The sequence below is a fragment of the Ursus americanus genome, chromosome 20, assembly GCF_024610735.1.
Source record: "Ursus americanus isolate L20-20 chromosome 20, mUrsAme1.1.p, whole genome shotgun sequence".
Classification (NCBI taxonomy): Eukaryota; Metazoa; Chordata; class Mammalia; order Carnivora; family Ursidae; genus Ursus; species Ursus americanus.
The window spans coordinates 54048968-54070513 of NC_142146.1; the positions used below are offsets into that span (position 1 = coordinate 54048968).

The 21546-nt window shown below is 40.0% G+C and overlaps 1 protein-coding gene across 4 annotated transcripts in view; it reads left to right on the forward strand.

The window, feature by feature from the left end:
* PPM1L (protein phosphatase, Mg2+/Mn2+ dependent 1L) overlaps positions 1–21546 on the forward strand; it is a 289156-nt gene that overhangs the window by 41021 nt on the left and 226589 nt on the right. The window contains exon 1 of one of the 4 annotated variants that reach the window (XM_087870320.1): positions 6865–7299. The exons of 2 other annotated variants lie outside the window; for them this stretch is intronic. In XM_087870320.1, coding sequence (XP_087726446.1) covers positions 7270–7299 — 30 coding nt within the window. In that variant the 5' untranslated portion in view covers positions 6865–7269. One more of the 4 variants, XM_087870324.1, reaches the window with a different exon arrangement.

The following is a 21546-nucleotide window of genomic DNA, read 5'->3' on the forward strand; positions in this document are numbered from 1 at the left end:
ATAAGTCTTTTCAGTGTGGGAATGATGAGATTTATTAAATGTTTACTAATATTCATACGGCAGGGTTTTTTTGTCCTTTGAATAATGAATGATAAGAGAAAAAGCTAAAATATTTACCACATTATTTACCGTACCTACCGAGACCATCCCAAACATTCATGATTTTTATCTAGGAGGTTTATCCATTTTAGGGCCGGTCTTCTCTGAAATATGAAAATAAAACCTTTGCTTTGAAGGACATTTTGCACTTGGAACAAAGCAAAATTTGTTAAGTAAGTGGATTTTATATCCCGTGGGGCTAGAGAAGTAGGAATATTTTATTTCTGGCACCCTGGGATGGATAACACTATCCGATCTAAGATTGCCCGTCCACAGCCGTTCACACAATGAGGAGTGTTTAAAGCAGAACCATCTACGTTTTCTGAGTTTTAGGTACATCAGCAAATAATTCAAACTATGTTTGTTCCCCTGTGCCAAGGGGTTCTTGGGTTGTTGTGATGCAGCTTGGCATAGCACAGTCCTCCGCAGAGCAGTGCCTGGCTGTTTGTGCCAAGGTAACTTGTACTCTCTTTGCTGTACTCAGGGGACTTTGCAGGTTGCTTTTTTTTTCCCCCCCAAACTGTCCATTTCCTCCAGTGCATTTTTCTTTTAGTATTTTTCCTCTCTCACGGTGTCTCAGCCTGAGATAAATTTAACTCTCCGTAGTGTATGGGAATTTGGGGTCTTATATTCTCTACAAAGTAGATAGTCACATTGCTTAATCCTGGTTAGCTCAGTGTCACACAGAGTTTGAGTTTATACGCCATTTCCAGCTCTCCTTCCACTTTCTCCTACTTCCAGCCACTGTCTAATCTGGGCTAGAGCTATTTCTATCCATTGCCTTGGTCACTGGGAATGCGAGCTCCAGTCTCCACCCCCCTCACTACCTCCTCCCCCATTCTAGCTCCCCACCGCCCCACCCCCACCAGCCCTGCTCAGCTTCAGAGATATCAGAAATATTTTTTGTAGCTTCATAGAAGGCATCTTGGTGGTTAACCAGGGTCCTGCCCAGCAGGACCCTACTTAGATGTTTTGTCCTAGGAATTAACTCTACAAACTTCTCTTTCCTGAATCAATTCTGTAAATTGGAAAGGCTCATCTTTGTCTTTTTGATTCCACAATGTTTCAAAAGCTGTAGCTTTCTCACAATTCTGCCCTCATGGTTTTGCTCTACTTTCTCTTACCCAGGGTCCCCAACCCCACTCCAGGCATTCTCTGGGATCTGTGACAGTGCTCCGTCATGTGATTAGTAGGGAAGGATGTGGTCATGATGTGGCTAGGCTGTGGTATGCCATTAAGCTAGTGGCTAGAAACCTGCAAACCAGACTTCAGAATCAGGGTTTAAAGATACCATTGTGATCCTATGCAGGCAAAAATCTGCTCTGTTAGAATTCCTGCTTTTTAAAAAGGTAGGCAATCGGGTCTTAAAAGATAGGAAAGGCACTAGGGTTTACTGAGCCCTGTTCTCATTCAGCCCTCACAGCATTCCTGTAGAGGAGCACATGGGCCGCAGATGCATCTCAGAAAACAGGTGCAAATATAGGTACAGAAATACAGATACAGGGGCGCCTGGGTGGCACAGTCGTTAAGCGTCTGCCTTCAGCTCAGGGCATGATCCCGGCGTTCTGGGATCCAGCCCCACATCAGGCTCCTCCGGTAGGAGCGTGCTTCTTCCTCTCCCACTCCCCCTGCTTGTATTCCCTCTCTCGCTGGTTGTCTCTCTCTGTCAAATAAATAAATAAAATCTTAAAAAAAAAAAAAGAAATACAGATACAAGAAGGTGCACAAATGATAAATGTGCCTAATAAAGTTACGATAGAAAGACAGTGTGGTATGGTATGGTTTTGGAAAGTCACAGAGACCTGAGTTTAAATCTCACTTTTATCCCAACAAAAGCAATAGTCCTGCTGGGGCAATGTCCCTTTTAAAAGTAACAAATACAGAGTTCTGGTTAAAAAAGTACAATTCAAAAAAATTTTAAATGAAAAAAATCTCACTACTCATCACGCTGGTGTGGTTGCATAGGCTCTTTGGAGGTAGAATATGGACTCTGTTAAGAAAGAGAATGGCAAAATTCCCTCCATGAAGTAACTGCAAGATGCCTAGATTTTTCAGAAATCTTACACAGGTGAATAGAAGAAACCGAGCTTGCCAGCTGGTCTGGCTGCAGCATTAAAGCAAACCCTGGGGATAACTCAACACTCAGTGTAAAATATGCATGGGAGAAATTTAGGGTGCTACTCAGAAGCTAAATCAGGAATAATACAAAATACAAAGAGTTGGGGTTTTTGGTTTGTTTTTCTCGTCTGCCCCAGTAGGCAGGCACATGCTTATTTTCCTTCTTTCCTGTGTGGTACCATTAATCTAGGCCTCATTCCTTGCCAGACCAACCCTTTCCAGCATCTGATGATTTGTTTAATCAAAGTTATATTTTCTTTCAATAAAAATTTTAAAAATTAAAAACTTGTCCCATACTTTAAAGAAACCACTGGTAATTTTTGCACAAATATTAGTTTCTGTGTCAAGGAAAAATGAAAACAGTATGGCAGACAAGTTTAGATAAGATATATTCTAACATACAATCCTTTCTAATACAGGCTTTATGGGTTCCCTGAGGTGACTATTGTCTCACTGAAAAAAAAAACCCTCTTCTAATGATTTCACTGCTATTATTTCCTTATTTAGCTATTTAATTATGCATGACAATTGATGGATGGAGAACAATTTTTCGAATTAAGCTGAGCCTTCATATTCAAAGGTATTTTCCCTTCTCTGCCTTTAGAGATCTTTTTTTGAGTTTATGTAATATTGAATTTAATATTTAATCTTTAAAAATATTTGAGAGACTCAGCATAGGGATTGTTAAATGTAATTTAAATAACTTCTTCCTTATGAAAGAGAGGACAATTGTTTTCGCTGAATTATAAATGTTATTGTATAATTTCAAGCTTTCAGAGATTCTATATCTCGCAGTTCAACAACCCCTCTTTGAAAGTCAGAATGCCTGAGAGAATCCCATTTCCATATCTAAAATTAGAAATGGCATGCAGAGACTCCAGGCATTTTACCAGACATAGTAATGATATGTTTTTTCTTTTTGTTAAAACTTGAAGAAAAAAATCAACCAGGTAGCTCTCTACAGAATAGTCTGTCTTTCTTTGGACAGTACTTCTGCCCATTTATTTGATTTGAGAAACAGGTGTAGCTGTGTATCTATGATGCGTCCCTTACCACTGCTCAGTTTTTGATTTAGGATTTTTTTTCTCCTAATCGAATCTGTGAGGTCATACAAATGTTGTTGTTCCTGTATTTTGTTTATGGACAACTGTATTTGTGAAACACTCCTCTGCCAAACTTAAGCCACGTGTTCTAGGTGTCTTGGAGGATCTTCCGTAAGCGCTCTTTTTGCCATGCATGGGGCTTTGCCTTGTGACTTTAAATAGGTACCAACTGCTAGAGAGGGTGCAGAGAATTCACATTTGCAGTTGGCCCTTACATTACCTGGCAACTGATCATCATGTGTAAGGGATCTGCCTCCTCCTTTACATTTGGGAAATTGACCTTGGGGAGGAGATTGGGGAAGGGCCCAAATGGAAGAAGCAAAGTTCTCTCTGGGGACCGGGTGACCTTCTCCTGGCATCTGGCTTTTCCACCCCATCCAGTCCAGCTGCCCTGCTTGGGCAGCCGGCTGTGTTCCCAGCCCGCAGAGGATCACTGCCCAGGGCCTAGCGCCCTAGCTCAGTTTGGCAGGTCATCTGTGATTTTTTGTTTATTATTACCTCTGTACTCCAGCGGCATATGTTATTCAAATCTGACTGTAATTTATATCACCTTGAAGCCTAGTAAGTGTAGTCTTTACCTACATCTTAATATTTGCCAGATTGTTTTTTTCTCCCTACAGTTAAAAGTCAGAAGGTCCTGTATTAAATCTGAGAAATGAAAAAGTAGAGGCCTAATTTCAGAACAGTGGTACCTTGACTGTCATTCCTGTGGGGGTAAAGCTTTGTGCTGGTGGACTTGTCAGATTGCTGTCTGCAGCACTGCAGTTCAATTTCATATTGGAAAACATAATGAAATCTAAATTGGACACTACCCTCTTCTTCCCTTTAAAATCCTTCAGTAAGGCGCGCGTGCGCGCTGGCTCAGTCGGCGGCGCAGGCGACTCTTGATCTCAGAGTTGTAAGCTTGAGTCCCGCGTTGGATGTAGAGATTGCTTGCAAATAAAATCTTTTTAAAAAAAACGATCAAATCCCTCAGTAATTTTTCATAATGTAATGAAAAGATATAGCCCATACCTGAAGCCCATAGGCAGTATCTGGCCTGTAGATATGTTTATTTGTCCTGCTCAGCATTTAAAAACCTGTAGATTTCACATAAGGACCAGATTCTCAGCATCCCTTGAAAATCTGGAAGATGTGTCAGTATTGAGCCTTTATTCTCACATTGGCTGGAGCTAAGAAGAAACAGCCCCCCACCCCTTGGGTTGGGCGGTCTGCCATACTAGCTGCTGCTTACACTCCGAGTACTTGGTTCAAGTATATTATCCATGGGGCCCTCTAGGCACCCTGGAAAACCCCTCCAGCCTTATTGCCCTCTTGTATTCATATCCTTATCTGCTTTACCTGTAAAAGAACAGCTTGCAGAACACTAAGGAGAGGGTCGTCCTCCCCAGCTTCTGGGCTTTTGCACATTCTAATCTCTCTTCTTGTGATGCCTTTCCCTGCTTTCTCCTCATGGTAGACTGACTCTTACTTAGCCTTCAAGACTCAGCTTGGTCATGGTATTTGAGAAGCTACCACTCCCTCTCTGCCTGTTCATGTTAGATACCCCTCCCCCAGGCCCCCTTTACTGTTCTTTGTGCCTTGGTCGTAGCACTTAGCACACTGTGTGGCAACTGTTGAGTTACATGTCTTTCTCTCCCTTAGATTGAGGGCCTTGAAGGCAGAGTCTGTCCTACTTTCCTTTTACTCAGTCAATCACAATTCTTGGCTCACGGTAATCTTACAATACAGTATTATTAATTGATAGGCTTAACATTGTGTGAGGCAGTGGCTTCTCCACCTTAGCTGTACCGTAGAATCATCCAGGAAGTTCTAAACAATCTCAGTATCCACGCTTCACCTCAGACCAATTGTATCAGAATCTGAGAATGGGGTCCCAGAATTAGTAGTTCATACGGTTCCTTAGGTGGTTCCAATGTGCATTTGAGAGCCACTGGTCTAAGATGTTTGACTAGGGTAATCTAAAGAAATTTGCCATGATTTTAGCTTGGGATTAGAACATTTCGTGATGATTTTAAGAGAGTTCTTCTGGGATGAACATTTTTACTTAACTTTGGCAGCAGCTGGGCCTTTAAATAAGTAGGAACCTATTTTCAAGAAACAGTTCCTCTTACAACGGTCAAATAATGTTGCAAGGTGTAATGGTAGCTAACAGCAATGTCAGGTGCAGTACATTAACAGCTTTTTATAATTTTGGTAGTTTATGTTGTGTAGCCATGTGCCATTTTCCACGTTGCTGCATTTTGATTTACAATTCAAGTGAATTATTTTTCAGTCACTCTACAAATTAGCTCAGGCATTTGTTGAGTTTCCAGTACCAACTGCTTCTCTTTTCTGCATATTCTTTTTTGTTTTATATTGGAACTGCTAGTTGGAAAATAGACAAAGCCAAAACATTAATTGGTGTCGTGTGGAAAACACACTTGGGATCAAAGCCATTTTAACTTGGTGAAAGCTATCACCAGCTGCATTGTCTGGTAATTAAATGATCAGTCCTGAGCTCATGATTAGTTTGGAGAGGTCTCAGCAAAAAAAGAAAGGAAATAGTGAAAGAATTGAGGAAACATTTATGACTTGGGATTGTCTTTATGTCGGAGAAGAATAGACTGAGGCAAAAGAATTTCTGCATGGGCACTTTTTTTTGTGGATGGTTATTTTTGTCTCCACTGAGAATGAGGTAGTAGGCATTTGGTTTAAAATTAAGGGAGTTTTAGGGATTTATGTCTAAAGAATCATTTCTTGTTTATAAAGACTCTTAGTGGTATTAACTGTGTGATCTCTTTTTGAGGAGATTTTTATGAAGATTGGCTACTCTCTGTCTGACTGGATAACTTCTTGAGATTTCTTTTATCTCTATGATTAGAAGATCTCTTCCAATTAATCTTTTGTGTCTGAAGCAAATATCTTTTTAAAACTTCCCATTTATCTTACTGGGAAAGCTGATTTATCTAGATTGACTCTAGCAATAGTACTTTATTGCTGTAGTATTTTAGCTTTTCTAGAAATTTCCTGCTTACTCTACTTTTGTTTTCCTCTTTGGGCTAACAGAGCCTAGAAGGGAGGGATCCGGTTGTTCTGACCTCTCTTCACAGGGATTCTCCTTATGGGAGGAGGGTGGGGGAGATGCTGGGCTACTGGAGAGGTGCAGGAGCTGCCTGGGGGAGCCCTGGCCAGGAGCTGTGGCCTCATTTTCCAGTCCCACCCCGGCTGGCTCATTCCCAGACCAGGAGCAAGAGCATTATTTGTCCTGGAGAGAGAGGTAGCTAGCCCAGAAGGGCCAGACCCAAAGCTCTGCCCAGCCAGGGTGTCACCTTCAGGGACCTGAGGACACCTGGGATAGAATTTCATGTCTTGACACAGTGTGTTCCATCATAGGGCAGAGAAGGTGACTGATTAATCACCTAGTCAGCCTGGCACACTTAGCTGGATCTCTCTTCAGTCGTAGCCTAGTGAATCAGGTGTTGAATTTTGAAATCCTGCCTCCCCCCCCCCCCCCGCCCCGTCCCATATTTGTAGAGCAGTTCCATCTTTCCGGAGAGGAGAGGAAGGTCGCCATTGGAGGCATTTTCTGCTTCCTGGACACCTGTCCTTCTGCTGACTCCTTCTGCGGCCAGCTGCCTTCCCTTCTGCCTCCCATGGTCTGGGACTGGCTTCATACATTTGCTTGGATGACTTAGGTGAAGAAGTGGTAGGCAGTGGCCCACAGAAGGGTGAGAGTACTGGCAACAAGGGCAGGGGAGGGATGCCAGCTGCTAATGTCGCTGTGCCTGGCACCAGTGTTCTTCCCAGAATCTGCTCCCCTGGCCCAGCTCTGCCAGCACGAGGCTCCTGTGTTTGGAAATACAAAATTCTGATTTAATTCTGGCAAAAAATACTTCTTTTTTCTTGAGTTTGCTTAGATTAGTATCCTGATTCACTCTGTTCTTTGATTGTGGAGATCTGGCCTTCGATGAAGGTTATCAACATGACGGATGGAAAGGTGAGTTGATGGTATTTGCTGTGGCCCTGAAGTAAAAAATGGCCAGTTCTACCTAATAACCCCAGCCTCTACTTCCTCTTCTTCACCATGCCACGTTTCTAATCTGAAGACTCAACTTTAGTTCTTGGACCAATATGGAGCCAAGATGGACAATATTTAAACAGCTTCAGCCTCTTAGTCAGTGGAGTCCAGGTTACCTGGAGTCAAGACAGGTGACCCCTCTGGACTCCCATAGTGCCAACTGAGTCTCAGCTCTCCTCCTTCCCTGCTTGGTGCCCTGGTTTCTAGCTTCATGTTGACAGTGCTGGGCCTTGGGAACTGACTTTGGGAAGATTATTGGTGCCAAGTATGATGTCATTTGCTCCTATGGCACTTGTGTCCTGGCTTGTACTTGCTGTCTCTCTCCTGGGACAGTGGATTCCTGGCCTGAGCTTGGAGACCTGCTGCTTACCAATACAACTTGTCTGTCTGACTCCTCCTGAATGTTGTCTACTCCTGTGGGTGACAAAGTCTGATGGAATGAAAGGGCAGGTTTGGTCCCAGACAGACTCAGTTCAAATGCCAGCCCTGGCACTTCCTACTTGTGTGATCTTGGGTAAGTTTCTCTGCGAGGCTCAGTTTTTCCATCTGTAAAATGGGGGTACTACTTCCTATCTTATGAGTTAATGATGATTATATCATGTACTGTATGTAAAATGCCTAGCGCATTTACAAGTCCTTGGGAGGAGCTCACTTCTGACTCCTTCCCTTTCTCTGCTTGGTGTCTTCATTATGACTGAAATTGCCATGCCCTTTGTACACAAGGAAGCACTTTCCTTTCTTGACTGCACCATGTTATTGGCTTTTTCAGTTGGTCACTTTCTCCAGTCTTTGTTTATCTGCGTTAGTAGGTCTTAGGCGAGCTCTTTTTCCTGACTGCCCTGTGTTTCACAGGAGGGGATTATGCAGTTGGACAAAGGGAGCAAAATCCTAGAAGGGAGCATTTTAATTGCTCTCACTCTTGTTCCAATTTGCTAGCTGTTCCTGTGATTAAAATTGGCCTGTATTTATTTATCTGTAGAATGGGCTACGTGGTTCTACACACAGGCTTATGAGATAAGGTACCAGTCTTTGGAATCTGTCGCCTTCTGGCTTCCAACTTGTTTAGCTTAACAGTGAAAATAACATTTGTTGCTGTTAAATTGGTCCCTAGTGGCCATCTTCTGCTTCCAGTCTGTAGTTACCAAGCAGCTGGGCATGAATCAGCAGAGTTGAAAATACTTTAACCAGAAACACTTGGACTTGGCACTAAGGTTGTATTGCCCAGACCAAGGCAGAGGTTAGCCAGCCAATTGACAGGGCACAGGACTAGTGTATGCTTTATGGAGGGTCTGAGAGCAAATCCTGGTTGCAAGTTCAGTATCTAAGACAATTAAGGAGGTCATAAACTGTACATGATTTTGCCTTGCATAGCAAAATCTGAATGTCATTTGAAATGCATTTCATTATGTGCTCTAGTGTTGATGAACTGGATCCAGTTTGCAACATCTGTTAGGTCGACTTGATGGTTATTTTAAGTTGCAGGGAGTGTTCAAAAGCCTGTTTTACAAGTGTCATAAAGTGAATGGAAAATATTTTCTATAATTTCAAATAGCAGAACCCCAGAGGCCCTTGGTCATATTGAAAGAGCCCATGGTCAGCTCAAATCTACCTACGTTTCTGTTCATTATATTATGGCCCTCTGAAATAGTCAGTTTTAATTAGACTGCAGAAAGAATTGTTTTTCAGTGACAGATTAATGCCTAACTTGGAATAGGCAAAGGCATGGATATGGAAAGAAGAAATAAATGAAATAAATGCAGGATAGCTTCTACAACTACTCTAATGAAGGAGTTCAAGTAAGAGACTGTTATTCTTTACACTTAATAATAGAATGTATATTAAGTAACTAGGTTGGGTACTGATTCTCTCCTAGCTTCCTCTTTTCTCCCCACCCTGAAGCAAAAGCACCTTGGTAAATTAAGACATTGAGTCAGTGCCACAGTTCTCATCCATCAGAATCACTGAGCTTTGCTTGGATCCTGTGTTCTAACACAGGGCTCAGCACACTGGGCCTTGGCTGGTTTTTGTATAGCCTCAGGAGCTAAGAATGGTTTTTATGTTTTTGAAGGGTTATAAGAGAAAATAAAAATGAATATTCGGCATAGCTTACAAAGCCTAAAATATTCACTTTTTTTCTTTTTTTACAGAAAATGTTTGCCAACTCCCATTTTAATATAAGATCTTTCTCTTTATGAGCTTAAATTGGACTTTCTAAACTGTGCCCTCTGGGGAGTCAAGAACAGAGAAAGAGTGGAAAAGGCCTGGGTTTCAGAGCTCAATGGACCTGGTTCTGAATCCTGGCTGTGTGGCTTCTACCTGAGAACCTCAGGAGAAGTTACTTTATTTTTTTTATTTTTTAAAAGATTTTATTTATGTATTTGAGAGAGAGAGAGAGGGCGGGGAGAGAGAGGCAGACCATAGAGGAAGAAGGAGACTCCCTGCTGAGCAAGGAGCCCGATGTGGGGCTCCATCCCAGGACCCTGGGATCATGACCTGAGCTGAAGGCAGACACTTCACCACCTGAGCCACCCAGGCATCCCAAAGTTACTTTATTTCTCTAAAGCCTCAGCTTCTTCGGGGTTTCAGGGTTGTGACTCTGTTCCTTGCATTTATAGGATCATAGCAAATGAGAATTCTTGATTATTCGTGAAGCCTGTCAAGAGCTGTAAAGGATTGCAACAGGCTTGTCTGCAGATGGGCAGAGGACATGCTGGGCACTTGGTTGGCACCGAGCAGGCATCATCTTATCACTTCAGTCCCAGACCAGGTTCCCCTGGACTGTGGTACTGCTGTGGTTCCTCCAAAGCTGGCCCTTGCTTCAGACCCTGATGAGGACACTTTTTTCTAGCTCACTCTTCTGATGCTTTCAGTGCTCCTCAGCTGCCTAAAGATAGTTTGTCTTTGAGCCTAAGTACTGGGCACTTAATCCAAATATATATGAACATGTGAGCCTTTGATTTGCTGCCAAGAACTATGCTTTCTCCCCTCCTTTCTCCTCTTCTTCCTTAAAGACAGTGTGCGCATTAACAGGGCCAAAAAAGAATTTGATCCTTCTTAATTGTCCCTTTCCTATTGTCACTGTGATTTCCAGGTGACTTTAGGCAGGGAATTTAAACTGTTGTTTCTTTTTCTTTCTAAATAAAGCAAAATAGACAACATCTCTGCTTTATACCAGGAAGACTCAGAGGCATGCATTCTGGGAGGAGAGCACCTGGGCTGAAGTTGTGGGTGTGGTTTTAGAAAAAGTCTCCTTTACACTTGCTGTTTTGAAATGATTGGGGCTGAGAGGTTCTCTGGCTATGTAGTTAGGCACTGCTTGATTTTCCAAGGAAAAGCCTGACAGATTGTTCCTATGGACCCCCACACCCAACCTATGAGATTCTGAGAGGTGTGTGCAAAGATCAGGCCGTTGTCCTTTTCCTGGAAGCGTAAGGCTGCTGGGCAAGCGTGGCCTTACAGCAGTGCTTGGTGTGTGACCTCAGCAACCGGGCTGCTTGCCAGGATCTCTAACACCGAGTACAGATAGCAAATGCTGAATTAGGGCTCTGCACCTCTAGCACATGGCTGTATTTAGCAGGAAGTGAAGAAACCCGAATGTGAGAAGGTCCTTGCCAACCTTGTCAGAAAGTAGATGATGTTTATAACGCCTCTTATTCATGTACCATTTCCCTTTAAGGATCGAAGTTTTTATTAAGATGTTACTTAAGTATTCTGTGAGGATATTTCTTTTGTCCCCCTATGTATTATCAATAAATAGTTTTTTTGTTGCTGTTGTTTAAGGGCCAAATGGCTCTTCTGACCTGGCCTGAGAAACCCAAGTTTTCTGGATGTGAAAATCGATTTTGTACACGTAATGTCATTGAACTGTATACTTAAAAATAGTTGAGAGCAAATTTCATGTTGTGGATGTTTTACCCCAACTTTATAAAATCTATTTTAAATGATCAAAATTTATTTTTATTTTTATTATTTTAAAAAGATTTTTATTTATTTGTCTAAGAATGAGAGAGAGAGCGAGCACAAGCAGGGGGAGCAGCAGGCAGAGGGAGAAGCAGACTCCCTGCAGAGCAAGGAGCCTCATGTGGGACCCAATTCCAGGACCTGAGCCGAAAGCAGACGCTTAACTGACTGAACCATCCAGGCATTCCTCAAAATTTAGTTTTAAAGAAATTATTAAATAGTAGTTATCTCATGGTAGTTTCAATTTTTTTCTTTGCCTATTTTTTCTTTTTTTACATTTTCCAAGTTTCTTGTTGTTTTTCAGTAAATATACATTGAAGTGGGTTTTTTAGCACTGTTCTACGAATACTAACAAGTACTCCTTATCTCCTCACACTTAGTTTTATTTATTTATTTAAGGATTTATTTATTTATTTTAGAAAGAGTACGAGAGCGTGTGTGAGCAGGGGGAGGGGCAGGGGGAAAGGAGAGGGAGAGAGAATCTCAAGCAGACTCCATACTGAGGGGGAGCCCACGTGGGGCTCGATCTCATGACCCTGGATCACAACCTGAGTTGAAATCAAGAGTTGGACGCTTCACCAACTGAGCCATCCAGGCACCCTTCTTTTCATACTTCTAGAGCAAATTTAGCCCATTGGTTAACTGCGTGCATACATTTAAGACAAATATTTATTTTGAAATTCAAAAGTATTTTTCTTTAATAATCCCTGCCTGAGAGATTCAGAAGTGAAGGGCATGGTTTTGATTTATTGGAATTATCTACACACAGTGTATCTCCTTTGTGCTAGAAAGCGATAATGTTTGAAAACTTGACATGCAGATCTCTACATCTGAAACAAAGTGGGGCACTAGTATAGTTTACACATTTGGGAAACTTTGTTTATAGATACATAGAAAAGGATTTGTCATTTAAAAACAGCAACTGGCAAGATGTATTAACTTGCTTAGACCAAAGCGAGTTAAATAAGGAAATATTTGGAAGGAAGTAGGGGAGGATGGGAAGTTAGCTCACAACTTTCTACCAGGAAGTTGCCTCTTTTCTCCTCCCTAATGTTTCATTGCTCCCCCTCCACTTTGGAGCTGTGTCTTCATGCCTGCCTCGGGCCTGGTACGGTCTGAACAATAGATCTGCCTCCGACTAGGTTCGGCCCAGAGCCCAGGGCAGGGCAGATGACAGAGTGATCGGAGAGGTGCTGCCATGACTGCCCCACACTTGGCATCTGTGCCTTTCTTCCCATTTCTGCACAGTCACATTGTATCCATCCTTAGGACCTGGCTCAAATGTTCTCCCATGAGGCTGTTTCTAATCCTTCCACTCCAACATAGATGCGCTCTGCTTTCTCTGAATTCTCCGAGCACAGCTTCTTCCAAACCCTTTTGCAGAGCAGCAAGTACATGTTCATTGAAAATAGCGCTGGTCCAACAAGTCTGGGATTCCCTGTATGTCAGAGCTGCCTCTTGTAGAGTCCTGGGTGCTCATTAGCATATTAAATGTTCTGAGAAACCTGTTTAATCCAGTGTTAAAAAGAAAAAAAACACCAAGAAATTTTGATTACAGAACTTTTCCAGGAACAATGATTGATATTTTGAGGAAGGCCCGAGTGGTCCATAGTTGGTGCTTAGTAATAAGTATTCTTCCGATAAATAAGTGTCCTTCTATTCTCATAATATAATATTTAATATTCTACCATTAGAAGTTATTCCTAGGGGCTGTGCAGGGAGCACCAGATTCCTGGGATATACAGTTACAATCAAAGAGAAGGGGAAGGGTGAAGAATGCAGAAAGGGAGCTTTGCTAAAATAAACCAAACATTTTACATTTTGCCTAGGGCAGGGTTCTGAATGAGGTTTTACATTCAATCCAGTGGACTGATAATGGGAGCAATGGAAGGTTATAAGTATTTTGGGTCCTGGTCCTTTTTTTTCTAGGAAGGGTAGTGTGTTGAACTATATGCTAAAAACTGAAAGGAAGAGAAATCCTAAATGTAAACACTACTCCTCAGTTACTGAGAAGTCATCTTTCTCCCCTCTGCTTTTTGCATTCTCACAAGATTACACTGTCAGAATACACATGGTCTTGCCTTTTGCATAGAGCCCCCAATTTTCCTTCAACTCAGGAAGAGATAGAGGAACGGACAAGTTTAAAAATACCTGGATATCAGTTGAAGTGATTCTTCCTTCTTAGGACTAAAAAGTATCAGGACTAAGGAAAAAGGTGTGAATCGTATGTATGTATATGATATCTCTGCGATCAACAGCAATTTCATTTTTAGGTGAAACCCATAGACCTCAGGTTGGGACTTTAGATATTTGTGAGTACAGTGAGAATTGTTTGTTATATTTCATTTCCGTGAAAAATAGAACGTTTTTATGAAATGAGAAAGGAAATTCATTTTCCTTTGAAGATGTAAATCCAGCCTAAGAGGAGAATAATACAGTTGAAATGTGAAATTTATGAAAGGCAGAGAAAGTATGTTTTTTAACCCAACAAATTACAGGCTCTGTAAAGAAAAACTACCTTTGGTTTGTTGGGGGAGGGGTAGATAATATTAAAAATTTCCCAAGATTCCTTTATTTTATATTGAGTTTTTTTCCATGTGATATTTATCTATACTGGAGGAAAAAACCGAGGACTCTGTCTAGCTTCTGATGAGATATAGGGCAAATCTAGAAAACTATACTGAGAGATGTTATATTCATGCTTCTTCTGTGTTCCTGAATAAATGGGCAGCAAGGCATATTCTCTATCCTCAGTGAGGCCTCCATCATCAGATACGGGAGCTTGTATGACCTTACTCCAGACTTTGTCTTAGGATTGCAATGAGAAGCTTGGATACATGGTTATTCCACAGCTAAGATCTCCTTCCTTCCATTTTCCATTCGGTTATGTCTGAGTCTTCCTTTCTTTCCTTTTTTTCCCCCAAGTTTTTATTGATTTATCTAAGTAATCTTTACACCCCAAGATCAAGAGTCACATACTATTCTGACTGCACCAGACAGGCACCCCATATCTGAGTCTTTCTTACCAGGAACTATTGACTAGAACAATGGTCAGTCTTTTTAGTGCTTAGAATAACTGCAGATTAGAAATTCCTGCTGGTGCCATTGGCATAGAGAAGAAGGTGAAGAAGTACAAAAAAGTGGTAGAAAAGAAGAAAAGTTATGAGGAGAAAAATAAGAGGAGAGAAAGAGAATAAAGAAGGAAGCTATATATGTGAGTTGGGTCTACCAGTCATTTCTTGATCTCACACCTGCATGGGCACCTTCAATCTGTGAACTGTGAGGATATTTCTAAGGTAGAAGGGCTCCCAATCCCAGTGGCAGAATGGACTCTAAGATTATATGCAAAAAAAAAAAAAAAAAAAAAGATTATGTGCCAGACTAAGGAGTTTGAAGAGTCATTGAAGGTCTTTGGGCAAGTGAATGGTAAAATAAATTTGAAGCACTGGTTGATTTTAGAGGTTGATGGGCAAAGTGGATGAGAAGAGGGGCAAGATTTGTTAAGGTGTGAGGTGAGGAAAGCTTGAACTAGAACGGTGGTGTTGGTGAGTAGGCCGGAGGGGGTGCCTATGAAGATAAGAAATTCTAAAATGGAGGAGACAGTAATTGGATGTGTATGATAGCCACACATCTGGATCTTTACACAGCATATACTTACAAATATCTGTCTTCAAACCGTAGTAATAGTTGACAAATCCCGATATTTTAATATTCAGACTATTTTTTTTTTTTTTTTGTGGTAGCACTTTTCTTTTTCTTCCAGTTTTGTAGATCATTTCCTGATTTTGTCTCCATAAATAAAGATTTCAGTACCTTAATGGGCTGAAGGAGACAGAGAGGCAAAGGTGACTGAAGATCTGCATCTTAGGAGCTGAGAGAGTTGTGGTGCCTTTGATGAAGACAGAGAAGTTGAGAATGGGAGCTGGTTTGATTGTGAGGTGAGGGTGGTTTGGAAGAGGGTGAGTTCAGTTTGGGACATATTTAGATTGAGGAGACAATTGGCCAGGTAAGTATCTGTTATTGGCTATAACCTGAATGGATCGTGGGGACAGGGCCTGGAAGTAGAGATTTGAGAGTCAATTATGTGGAGCTGTTGGTTAAGACTATGCAATGCAGTCTGTTCATCAAGGGATAGTTAGCAGATGGAAGAAAAAGGATAATTTAAAGAGAGGTAGAATTGTAGTATGAGAAAACCAGAAATGCACAAGTCAGGGAAGCTCCAGGAAGAAAGACTTTGAAGGAAAAGTTTAAGGTTGCCAGATGCTGCAAACGTATCAAAGTGAACTCAGCACACCAGAATTGTCAGGAAGTTTGGAACTCTTCAAGAGCAGTATCAAACACAAAGAAAAGGTTATGGAGCAAAGACAAAACTGCCGCTTAAGAAAGGTTGGTGGTAAAGTTGAGACCAGTATAATCTTAAGGAGAATAGGACATGTTTTGTATGAAATTAGTGCCTTACTCATGATTGCGCAGACAGCGTATTTGTTTGAAAGCCTTTGTCTAGTATTTGCAACACAGTTCTAGTAAATTGGAATGCCTTTGATCTGATGTCCAACTGAGTTATTGAGTCACTGCCCTACATTTCTTTCAGTTCCTTACCCCATTTAGTAGCATTCCTAGTACACCAAAATACCGACTACAATAATCAACTGATAGTTTTTTAAATTCTGAAAAATAATATAGCCCACAGAAAAATATAGCAGTCATCCTATTAAAAATCTGATTCTCTGTATTTTTCGACTGCCGTTGGTCTTTTCAGCCTGCTTCTCTTCTGCCATCATTTTGCAGTGTCTTCTGATATGTTTTGGGACAAGCAAAAGCAAGCCTTCCTTTGTTTTACTTGTGCATGGTAACTTCTAACTTCTGTTGCCCTGTCTCTTTTTGTGTGCTGCCGGAAGTCTTGCCTTGATATTTATAATGTGGTCAAAGTGATGGATATATAGCTGTTGAACTACCTGGGTGGCAAAGTTGAACAATAGATGGGAAGAAATTCAGGAGTGTATACTGAGTATCATTACTATGGTAGAAGGTAATGCTAAGTCTGAAGTGATACTGTGAGTCCTAGAATACTAACTCTGTCTTTAATAGGTCTGACTTCAGCCAGATTGCTTACTCTCAAATGGTCTAAATTTTTTCTTTTACATCATAACAAAAACATTTCTAAAATTAAAAAAATTTTTTGTAAGATATGCTGAGATATGTGATTAGTGATATTACATAGTCTCATTGAATGTGGCATAAGAAACTGAATAGTTCATTTCATAAGAAATCACTTGGTGGAGGTCTAGCCTGTAGACTTAAGTTTTCATTCAGATTCCAGCATTGTTGAAGGCAAGATGCTTTTCCTTTCCAAAATTCATTTCCCATTATCATTGAATGTGTAGTAGGGAAGGCCATATGACAGATACAGTGATAGGGCAGTAGCAGTGAATGTTTGCTGAACATTTATTTTGCCATCTATTGATCACTCCTTCAACAAATATTTATTGATCACCTACTGTGTTTCAGGTGGTATTCTGGGTGCTGGGGATACAATAATGAAAAATTTCTTGCCCTCTTGGAGCTTATGTAACTAACTGGTAGTAAACAAAATACGTTCCACTGCCTAACATACTGTAAACTTTATGGATTACTTTTGTAAATTTCTTTCTTTATTCACTAGCTTGTAAGATCCATGAGGGAAGGTAGATTAGCCTGTAGAGCTAGGTTGACACCATTATTATTATTATTTTTTAAACGGACCTTACGTATGTAGAATTAGATTGATCATAATCTTTGCTTTGTGACAAACTGCATCATCGGTCATTTTATTATTAGTTTTTTTTAATGTACTAATAATGTAAGTAATACCTATGAACCAATGCCAAGAACTAGAACACTGACACTAATTTTGATCTACTAGGTAGATCTATTTGTGTCTTATTTTGAAGGACTTTTTCTCTCATTTTTTAAAAAATTTTAGTTCCAGTATGGTTAACACAGAGTGTTGTATTAGCTTCAGGTGCACCATGTAGTGATTCAGCAATTCTGTACGTTTCTTGGTACTCATCACGACAAGTGTGTTTTTAATCCCCTTTACCTATTTCACCTATCCCCTTACCTATCTCCTCTCTGTTAACTATGAGTTTGTTAAGAGTCTGCTTCTTGGCTTGTCTCTCTCCCTGTCTCTCTCTTTTAAGATTTATTTATTTATTTGAGGGAGAGAGAGAGCATAAATGAGTGACCAGTGGGGCGGGCAGAGTGAGAGGGAGAGAGAGAATACTCAAGCAGACTCTCCGCAGAGTGTGGAGCCTAATGTGGGGCTAGATCCAGGACCCTGAGATCATGACCTGAGCTGAAATCAAGAGTTGGCCACTCAACTAACTGAGCCACCCCGGCACCCCTGGCTTGTCTCTTTTTTGTTTGGTTTTTTAAGTTCCACATATGAGTGAAATCATACGGTGCTTATCTTTCTCTGAATTATTTTACTTAGCATTATACCCTTTAGATCCACCCATGTTGTTGCAAATGGCAAGATTTCATTCTTTTTATGGTTGAATAATATTCCAGTATGTATACACCACATCTTCTTTATCCATTCATCTATTGATGGACAATTGGGTTGCTTCCATAATTTGGCTATTGTAAATAATGCTGCAATAAACATAGGGGTGCATATATCCCTTTGAGTTAATATTTTCATATTCTTTGGGTAAATACTCAGTAGTGGAATTACTGGATCATATGGTATTTTATATTTTTAGTGTTTTGAGGAACCTCCATACTGTTTTCCACAGTGGCTGCATCAGTTTGCATTGGTTCATAAGATTCCTTTTTTTCCACATCCTCACCAGCACTTGTTTCTTGTGATTTTGATTTTAGCCATTCTGACAGGTGTGGTTTTGAATTGCATTTCCTGATAATGAGTGATGTTGAGCATCGTTTCATGTGTCTGTTGGTCACCTGTATGTTGAAGTGATTTTTTAAAGCAGACAGCGGGGACAATATGGAGTCCAGATAGGAGGTGGGCAAGAAAGGAAGTGAGGTGACCAGTTCAAAGTGAGGGATGATGAGACATAACCTGAGCAATGACAGCGGAATGAAGAACTACATGGGGTTGGATTTAAGAGAGAATGGATTATTGCATTGCCATTGTGGCACAGAATTATTATTCACTGACTCTTCACACATGTTTAGATAAGGTGCATGATGATGAAATCACTGTTGGTTTTATTTGCTTTCATACTTACAACATTTAGTGCTACAAAGCTAGAGAGTCTCAGAATTTTTATATGAGATTTAAATTTTTATTGTAAAATATTTAAGACATAAAAAGATATGCAAAAGGATATAAAATTTAATGCATTAGACTCCCATAGTCATACTTCCTAGTGTAAGAAATTAAATATATTAGCCCCTGTATTCTGTTCCTTGATTTCATTTCTTTCTTTTCAGCCTCAATAGTAACTTCACTATTTAAATTGGCTGTGTATCATTCCTTTAAAAAAAAAAAAAACCAAAACTATATATGTATGTATCTCTAAGAAATTTATAGTATCATTTTATATGGTCTTAAACTTTATATGTATGGTATTCTGCTGTGTATATTTTTTTGCAGCTCTATTTAGCTGAGTTATTTATGAGATTCATTCATGTTGATGCATGTAGCGTTAGTTCAGTCCTTTTCACTGCTGTTCATTGTGTGGCTATATCATGATTCATTTCTCTCTTTTCCTGTTAATGGATATTTCAGTGTTTTCTATGTTTCGGTACTATAAACAATGTTGCTATGAACATTTTTGTACATGTTTCTTTTCATAAACATACAAGAAGGTTTTTTTTTTTTTAATTTTATTTATTTATTTGAGAGAGAGAGAGAGTGAGCATAAGTGGGAGGAGGGGCAGACAGAGAGGGAGAGGGACAAGCAGACTCCCCGCTGAGCAGGGAGCCTGACACTGGGGTCCATCCCAGGACTCTGAGATCATGATCTGAGCTGAAGTGAGATGCTTAACCGACGGAGCCACCTAGGCACCCCTGTACATGTATAAGAGTTTTTAGGATATATTTGTAGGAGTGGAATTGTGAGGTGGTAAGATATGCACACTTTATACTTTATTAGATATTATTAAATTGTTCTCCAAATGGGTTGCACCAATTTACGCTTTCATCAGTGTGCATTGCAGAGAGTGTTCTTGAACTTGACAGATGGGAAGTGAGCCTATATTTTGTAGACCAGGCTTTTATAGACTAGTGCTAGTGTAGACAGGGGCAAGGCAGTATGTGATGTAGGAGAACCACCTCCCAAAGCACACACTTTTCCTCCCTCTGTTCTATCTAGGTTTTGACCCATCAGTGTGTATGTGTTGTTGGTACTGGGAACTGGGAAATTTAATTATAAAAAGTCCTTACTTGGTGAGCCTTTCTCGCTCTTTGAGAACCTTCAACTTGGTAGCTAGTTGATGTAATGCTTATGCCATCTCTGAAGCTATTATAACCCCTCATTTTAATTTGTTTTGTTTATTGGTGAATTTGCCCAATTCTAAGAATTTGTTTTTTCTTTATTTCTGCAGTTAAAAAATGGAAATATATTAGAATTCTTATCTCCAGTGTTATTGTCAGATACTGTCTGAAACAATGGATTGCAGTTTTATATGTAACCTCAAAATCTTTTTGCTTAGCTGGCATTTTAAAGATAGCTTTGTTTTTGATTTTTTTTTTTTAAAGTAAGCTGCACCCCCAGCACGGGGCTTGAACTCACGACCCTGAGATCAGGAGTCGCATGTTCTGCCGACTGAGCCAGACAGGCGCCCCTAGATAAGAATGTTTTAATATAATAAAACTATAATAATTAGATTTCTTTGATACATTTTAGTTTAAAACAGTACAGCTAAGAGTCCTGGAAGAGATCTAGGATTCAGCCTTGACTCTGCTAGTTTAGTTATGACCCATTCCTTTGCTTTCCAGCTCCCCAAATTTTGTTGTTATTGTCTTTTCTTCTCTTTTCATTATATTTGTGGGGTTCTTTCTTTATTTTGAATCCCATTACATTCTAGTAGGATTTTGAGAGAGTACAAAACTAAATATGAATTCAATGTGCCTTATTTTAATGGTAGTGGTATTATTATTTATGGAGCCCTTGCTATGTGTTAGGTATTGCAGTGACTGTATTACCTATGTCATTGTATTTAATTCTCTTGATAGCTTTAGGAATGAAGGGGCAAAGGTGGAATCAGAATTGACATCTTCTAGTGGCCGAGACTGTGTTCTTCCCACCGTGCCACGTAGCTTCTAGGCTTTTTATTATAATCTGGAAAAGATTTGTAATACAGTGTGTATGTGTTTATTTTTTGTACTTGTTTTATAACAGTGATTATTATTAATGATATGCTATTTAAGATTTTGGAGAAATCACCCAACGCAACTGTCATTCTTTTAAAATCTTTTCATTTTAGCTTTTCTTTACAAAAGCTGACCTCTTGGCAATCATCAAATGAGATACTCTTTGTATGAAGAAATTAGTGTTCTTTTAATGAACACAATGAAGTATTCCCAGGATTCTTGAATCTAAAGGACTCAGAGCTCTTATCATTTAAATAAACTAAAATAGTTCTTATCTTCTCTGATCTTTGCTCTTTTAGTAATTGCTTTTTGTTACAGGACACCTGCCATGATTAGGGTCCTTTCAAAGGAAAAATTTCCTAGGGATATTTTATATCTATTAGATATTTTATATCTGTTTCATATCCATCTACACGTATGTGTATGTATGTATTTGTGTGTGTGTATGTGTGTGTGTGTATTATGTATATAATTTATGGGTATGTTTATGTATAACGAGAGTGTTTCTGGGTCCAAAAATTTTGGTTTGTGCATTTAGTATTTAATGTAATACCATTGTCTTTAGGTTCCTTAAAAGTCTCTCTTTTTAAAAAATTGCCTGCTTGTTTTCCATAAGTAAACTTCCTTCCTAACCTTCCTTCCTCTCTTTCTTTCTTCCTTCCTCTCTTTCTTCCTTTTTCTTTCTTTTCTTTCTTTCTTTCTTTCTTTCTTTCTTTCTTTCTTTCTTTCTTTCTTTCTTTCTTTCTTTCTTTCCTTCCTTCCTTCCTTCCTTCCTTCTTTCGATTTATTTATTTGAGGGGGAAGGGGCAGAGGGGAAAGAGTCTTAAGCAGACTCCATGCGGAGCCCATTGTGGGGCTCAATCTCACCACCCTGAGATCACGACCTG